The sequence below is a fragment of the Mesoplodon bidens genome, assembly GCF_964165515.1.
Source record: "Mesoplodon bidens genome assembly, chromosome: 19".
In the NCBI taxonomy this organism is placed as follows: Eukaryota; Metazoa; Chordata; class Mammalia; order Artiodactyla; family Ziphiidae; genus Mesoplodon; species Mesoplodon bidens.
The window spans coordinates 4,094,895-4,102,331 of record NC_138179.1 but is presented as its reverse complement, the minus strand read 5'-3'; the positions used below and the strand labels follow the sequence as shown (position 1 = coordinate 4,102,331).

The following is a 7,437-nucleotide window of genomic DNA, read 5'->3' as shown; positions in this document are numbered from 1 at the left end:
CGCCCACCTCCACCCAGCCACGTTGTCCCCCAGAGCTCTCTTCTGGGGTCAGGTAAATAGAAAAGATAAGACTGAAGCGTGGCAGCTGAGGTTAGTAACCTCTCCGAGCCAAGCGCTATGTGTTTGGCTTTCCCGCGCCTCTGCCGCCTTGCTGCTCACCCAAGCATCTCAGCTTGCAGACGACACAGGACCTGGGGTCCCGGGGAGGACTCCCCTGCCTGCTATGGGTTTTCCTAAGATGGAGCCACGAGTCTAAAATCTCAGCAGCCCTCTGACTGCTGGGACGGCTCGGGAGGGGCAAGCAGAGCGTTGCAGCTAGTAGAAGACCTTTGAGAACTACAGCTATAGGCAGGGAGAAAACCATCTGTTATTTTGCCTTCTATTTGTTCTAGAATTTCAAAGAAAGTGAGCAGCTGGGCTGCTCAACTTAATTGTTGAAGAAGAACTGGATGAGGAGCTCCATTTTCCAAAACTACAAAACGCTGCCTCTTCTTGGTGGCACTCACAGACCCTGGGCTCCTTAAGCTACCATGGAGTCCACTGTCCTCCAGGACTAGGACTGGGACATGTGGCCTAACCGGGAATCCCAACTGTCCTCACAAGGATCTCAAAGGTTGCTCAGAAAAGGCCTCGCTCTCAAATCTTCTTGCTAACTTGAGGTGGTGGGCAGGGACCTGAGAGCCGGGAGGAGAAAGGAACTCAAGGGTAAGCTTGACTGCTGTTGCCTCTGGTTAAAAAAGGGAGCAAAGATGCACCAACCTGGCAGAGACAGTCACCAGCATCTTTGTTTCCTGCCCTGGCCTCCTGCGTCTCACCCCATCCACAGCCTCGCCTGGATCATCCCATAGTGACTTATGTCTAACGCAAGGGGACCAACTATCCCAGTTGGCCCAGGGCTGAGAGGGTTCCTGGCATATGAGACTTTCAGTTTTCAAACAGAGACAGTCCCAGTTAAAACAGGACTAGTTTGTCACCCTAGGTGGTGGCATGAGGATCTCTAACAGTGGTTGCCTGTTCTAGGGACTGAGAGATTGCCAAGTCTCCCTGGCACTCTTTGGATCATCTTAAGCCTCTGACTTCAAGGGGGAAGTCTGAGTAAGGGGCAGGTGAGTGTGGGGTAAGTGAAGGAGACAGATTTACACCCACAGCACTGAAGTGTCACTCACACCTCCATCCAGCCCGTCTCCCCAGTTCCCAGACCTAAATCCATGCTTCCAGCAGCAATGGGACAGCCACGCTGTCCGACTGTGCCCAGCCATGCTGTCCCCAGAGCTCTCTTCTTCCTGGCCCTCGTTATCAATTAAGCTGAAGAGGTAAGAGGTGTGGAAACTGGGGCTGGACACCTCCCCAGAGCCAGCGTCATCAGCGGACTTTGCTTTGGTTTGGATCCTGGGGAGAAGAGGTACCCAGGCCCAGGGGCTGAGCTGTGGCAATCGTTTCTTCGTTGCTCATAATTGGTTTAGGGTGGGCAAGGGACCCAAGACTGGCCAAAGAGATGTCAGAGAAAATCTGCTGGGGGGATTCTGGGAAAAGGTTTCCTCTCCGATGAAAAGGCGTCTCACAAGGAAAGTTCTGCCACTTCTTTCCTGTCCTGGCAGTCATCGCGTGATGACACAGTTTTGGAATTCCTGCAGCCATCCTTGTGTGACCACAAAGGGCAACGTGAGAGAGGGAAGAAAGAGGATCCCAGAGATGCCAGCCCAGAGCTCTGTCATTGCTGAGTTACTGAACCAACCATCTACTTCAGATGTCTTTTTATGTAAAAAAAATAGACTCCTCAAAGAAGTCAGTATGGGTACCCTGTGGCTTGCAGCTGAAAGCTCTTGATAGAGGAGAAGCAAGCGTGAAGCCCTGCAGCAGGGAGACCATGAAATGAAAGGACACCTAAGCTTTCACCCCGTCTCCAGGTAGGACTCCTGTCTGACCCAACCTGGGCATATGCGCACCTGAGCTCTCCTAAACAGGAAATCCACCAGATTCCTGTCTCTTGCTCTAGCACTTCCTCCTCCTCCTCACTCCAGGATGACTCACCTCCTTAGAATTGGAGGGCCTTGGGGGCACCCCCAAGGGACCTTCCAGTCCTTGACTCCAATCCCTTCCTTTGGTGTAGGGTGGTGGTCAGGAGAGGGAACACTGGAGTCTTGCTGTGTACTCCTAGGCAAGTTACTTAACCTCTCCATGTCTCAGTTTCCTCATCTGTCACGGGGATAATAGTGCTTAGCTCACAAGGTTATTGTGAGGATAAGAAGGATGAAATATCAAGTGCATCTGACACTGCATCATGGGTCCTCAAGGCCATCCACAAGTTCAGTGATTCACTAGAACTACTCACAGACTAAGAAAAGCTGTTATGTGCATGACTGTGGTTCATTACAGCAAAAGCATGCAGATTAATCTTAATTAGCAAAGATCAGAGGAGCACAGGGGAGAGTTCAGGAGAGACCAGGCACAAGCTTCCAGTTGTCCTCTCCCAGTGGAGGGAGTTGTGTGGACAATGATTGATTCCCCAGCAATGATGTGTGACAACCCTATGAAGTAGTGTCGACCGGGGAAGCTCACCTGTCTCGGTGTCCAGGTATTTTATGGGTGTTTATCTCTAGGCATGGAACACTCCTCCACGGCTGACCTTAGTTACTTAGTTACTTAATTTCTAGTCTCTACAGAAGTCAAACTGATACAGCTTGGCCAAAGGTCCCCCCCTAAAATCTGGCTGTTAGCATAAACTATCTGGCGTGGCACAAGGCCCCAGGTAAACAGAAACACTTTTTTTTTTTTTTAATAATAGTGTTTATTTATTTTTACTTGTTGACAGTTTGCTTTATTTATTTATGGCTGTGCTGGGTCTTCGTTTCTGTGCGAGGGCTTTCTCTAGTTGTGGCAAGCGGGGGCCACTCTTCATCACGGTTCGTGGGCTTCTCTCTGTCGCGGCCTCTCTGGTTGTGGAGCACAGGCTCCAGACACGCAGGCTCAGTAGTTGTGGCTCACAGGCCCAGTTGCTCTGCGGCATGTGGGATCTTCCCGGACCAGAGCTCGAACCCGCGTCCCCTGCATTGGCAGGCAGATTCTCAACCACTGCGCCACCAGGGAAGCCCCAGAAACACTTTTATCAGGCAGCATATTACAAGGGCTTAGAGGTTATCTCCCAGGAGTCGGTCAGGGGGTTAGATCTCTCCCTGAAATGTGCAAGATTTGAACATCCCACACCTGCTGAGTCAACCCTTTACTGCACAGACAGATAGGAAGCACCCAGTGTTATTTTTGTGTCTTACATGGAGCTGAACTCGGCCTCCTGCTAGCATCCATCCTTTGTTGCTAGTGCCGCCCTATAGGACAATATGGCTTCAGTCTAACCCTTTTTCTGTTAAGAGGGGACTATGATTTCCCATTCCTCTTTCATTGTGGAGGGACCTGCACCCGAGCAGTGCTCCGGGCCCTCCTTCCCCTCACCCCCTCCTCTCCCCAGGAAAGGGAAGTAACTTTCTGAGTTGGTGGATGTGGGAAGAAAGTCAGCTCCTGCACAGCTCTCCCCTTCCTCTTTCTTGAGCTATTTCTTCATAGAGACGTCACGCCATCTGGTTTACAGTAGCAGGAAGATGTCCACCTCTGCATGCACCTGTGCCTGGAGACCGCATGAGGCTCAGGGCTGAGGTCTTAGGCCAGCCCACGTGGCTCACAGGGTTTAAAGCACCTTCTCGAGTGGCTTTCTCAGCAATAAAGGTGATATTTTGCCTCCGTTTGCCTGGCTCCTGTGTCTACCCCTCAATGGCTTCCCTGCTTCCTTCCCAGGGACAAGAGAGGTGACATTTACTAGCCCCACAAACCCCAAACACCGTCAGGCCTTCCTGTGTTTGGACACGTAATCAGGTGTCCCCTCAAGCCTCCTCAGCCAAGTCCCCGGGTCCTTCAGTCACGCGCCCTCTTCAGGACTGCCTGAGGCGCGCACTGCAGGCTGTCTAGGACCCTCTAAAACGTTGGACCAGACCTAAGCACAGATGCTCCAGGTGTGGCTTGGTGGGCACCAATCACGAGCAGCATTTCTCCCCCTCTTCTCAGAATTCCCATGAACACCGTCATTTCTGAGTAGGCTGATTACAAACTGAACTTGCAGGAGATTCAGGTCCATAGGAATTAGCATTAGATCCACTTTCTTCTGCATAGGGCAGCTGATTGTTTAACCTCTTATTATAGTTGGCCAATCAAGTTTTCCTTCTCAGATACATTTGTAAACACACACACACATACACGCACTCATCTCCCACAAGGTTTAAGGGTATAGGAATTCTACCCCCCACCAACCCCACTGCCAAAACAATCCTTTCTCCCAAAGCTTACCTCACCAACTTCAGTACGCTCATATTTTACCTATTCAAGAAGTATTTAGCCTCCCAAAATAATACATAGTGGTTAAGAGCACAGCTGCTGACATTAGACATTCCTAGGTTCAAATACCAACTCTATCATTTATCAGATGTGTGACCTGGGGCAAGTTACTTAGCCTCTCTGAGCTTTGGTTTTCTCAAAGTCCTAAAATGAAGGTGATAATAGTACCCACCTCCAAAGGGCCAAGCCTGGTGCCTAGACTATATCATGTTCTTGATAACTACAAACTAGTGGTAATAATCTTACTAGTATTAACATTATTGTTACCAATTCAGCTAAACCTTCCAAAGTAGAAACTACCTAAAGTTAGAGCAGGGATGCAGCCCTTCAGGGTAGATGGTTGACAGATGGATGTCGCCATTAAGAATGGGTCATGAGGGCTTCCCCAGTGGCACAGTGGTTGAGAGTCCGCCTGCCGATGGAGGGGACATGGGTTCGTGCCCCGGTCTGGGAAGATCCCACATGCCACGGAGCGGCTGGGCCCGTGAGCCATGGCCGCTGAGCCTGTGCGTCCGGAGCCTGTGCTCCGCAACGGGAGAGGCCACAACAGTGAGAGGCCCGCGTACCACAAAAAAAAAAAAAAAAAAAAAAAAGAATGGGTCATGAAGTTCAGCCTGGGCATTGCAGATGTTCGAATCTTGTTTGGAGAGATTCCACGAAAGAGAGAGGAGGGAGGCTGGAGCTGAGCTGGACTCTCAGAGGGTACAGCCCAGGCTGTAAGTCCCAACCTGGGAAGACAGAGGCCCACTCTTCTCAGGTGCTGACCTAGCCTCCAGGCACTCACTTCTGCTGTTTAGGGGAGAATCCCTGCTGCATGGCAGAGTTTTGCAGGACCAGAGAGAAAATACGACTTGATGAAACAGAAAACCTTATTGAAAATAAAAGGCACAGTGACAGCTAAGGAGCACCCAATTCACCCATGTGACAATCCCAACCCTCCAGAAGAACAGGTCCATGGACAGCCTGATATGGTTCCAAGGGGGCAACAGGACAGCAAATAAGCACAGGTGACCTGGACTTGAACTTTCAAGCACGGAGACCTTGGGGAAAGGACTTAGCTTCCTGAGGTCGGCTATCCACCCTGCACAATAGGGAAACACTTACTTCTAAAGGTGCCTGTGGGAGTAGTTGGGATGGTGTGGGTACATCACCTGATGAGTGGTCGGGTATCCTAACAATTCCAGCTCAGACATGAAAATCAGCTTCACGGCTCTAGAGCCCTGTCTTTTAGGTGTTGCCTCATCAGTGCACTAAGCTCATCTGACTCCACCCCTCGGAGCCTAATTCCCTCTGTGGATCTCACTGGCCCGGCTGCAGAGAGGAAGTAGAGGTGGGCAAAGGTGGCAAAGGGGGATATGACGGTCTAACCATGAAAGCAGGCAGAAAAGCCAACTAGGCGAGGATGAGAACCACAAAAGTAAAGTAGTCTGAGGCCACTTAGTGCTCGGGTGGATGATCAACCCCTCTCAGCAGACTGTGCATGAAGTAACAAGCCATGAAAGCCTTGAGTCATTAAAAGAAGGTAAATCTGTTCAACACCATCAGTTTAAGAAGATTAAAAAAACATGTTATAGGGCTTCCCTGGTGGCGCAGTGGTTGAGAGTCCGCCTGCCGATGCAGGGGACATGGGTTCGTGCCCCAGTCCGGGAAGATCCCACATGCCGTGGGGCGGCTGGGCCCGTGAGCCATGGCCGCTGAGCCTGCGCGTCCGGAGCCTGTGCTCCGCAACGGGAGAGACCACAACAGTGAGAGGCCTGTGTACCGCAAAAAAAATAAAATAACAAAAAAACATGTTATACATTTGAGCAATAGTACCATTATAAACAGGTAAAGAGTTAAAGGTGAAAGTTACAGGTGCCATTCAAAGACTTAGTGTTGGAGCGCTTCCTTCTTGGGTGATGCTGGGTGAACGGAGCTTCACTGAAAGAACATACTGGGTCTTTTCGCCTCTCAGCAAGGTGGTATTTAGGTGGAAGGAAAGCAGTGGAAATGGGTAAGGGGAGCAAATCTATCAAAACTCAGGGTTTGTCCTTCTATCGAAAAGAATCTTCTACTCGGCTGCTCGGTGAGGAACGTGGCTTCTACCGGTGGGGCCTCAGTGGGCCTGGATCTTCCCGGGGGTGCCCAGTGCCTCGCAGCTCTGGCCCAGCAGCAGGCACTCCAGCCGCCTGCAGTGCTCCTGGAGCTGCTTCTCGCAGGGCAGCAGGAAGGTGAGGACCTTGCTCCGCACGATGCCCCGGTCCTCCTCCTCCCTCAGCCACTGCCGCATGCCCCTCCTGCTGCGCCAGGGCCCCGTTCATCTCGCAGAAGGCGTCTTCCAGGCAATGGATGGCCCTCAGTGCCTCCTTCTTGAAGTCCTCCAGCTCCCGTTGCACCCCGGCCACCTTCTGCTGCAGGATCTCCAGGTCGGCTGGATGCAGGAGGGCCACGACTGGGGGAGCGAGAAGTCTCCAGACTGGAGGCCGCTCTCCACCATCTTCTTCCCCTGGAAGGTGTTCACCTTCATGAGAATGGACACGGCCTGATAGAGAGGTTCCATAGTGTCGCCTCCGTTTGGACAAAGAGAGGGAGCTAGGGACCAGCCAGGTGAGTGAATTTTTGGGGGGCCAGAGACACAATCTTTTGGAGTGGAGAAACCCCACATATTGTGACATCAGGGCCTCTCCGGCCAACCAGGAGGAAAGCCACACTCCACTCATTTGCATCTGGCAGCCTCCTTGCTTGGTTCCTGGGCTTCGTCTGCTCACCTACTCAAGAACTATTTAGCTGTGCACCCTGAGGTGTGGATTCCCATCAGTTCATTGCCCTTCCAGAACCAGAGCTCAATCATTCCTTGTCCTGAGGGACACACCAAAGTAAACTGGCCAGAGCAAGGCCAGGCCGGGTGGTCTCCCACCCAGCAAGGGGCCTGGATGGTCTCAGAAGGGTCTCTGAGCTTCAGTACCTCACCAGTGAAGCAAGGACATTGTAACGGATGATGTGTAATCTCACTTCTAGCTCTAAAATGCTAAAAAACAACAATAACAAAATTAATTTCTTTTTTAATTGAAGTATAGT

At 51.3% G+C, this 7,437-nt stretch overlaps 1 protein-coding gene across 1 annotated transcript; it reads right to left on the bottom strand.

Annotated features, from left to right (window-relative positions):
* Positions 1-6,475: 6,475 nt before the first annotated feature.
* On the bottom strand, positions 6,476-6,919 carry CCDC182 (coiled-coil domain containing 182; the record flags this gene model as incomplete). The annotated part of the gene is given in 3 exon segments (XM_081219829.1): positions 6,476-6,650; positions 6,652-6,806; positions 6,809-6,919. Coding segments are annotated over 3 exon segments (441 nt in total).
* Between the last annotated feature and the right edge of the window lie 518 nt (positions 6,920-7,437).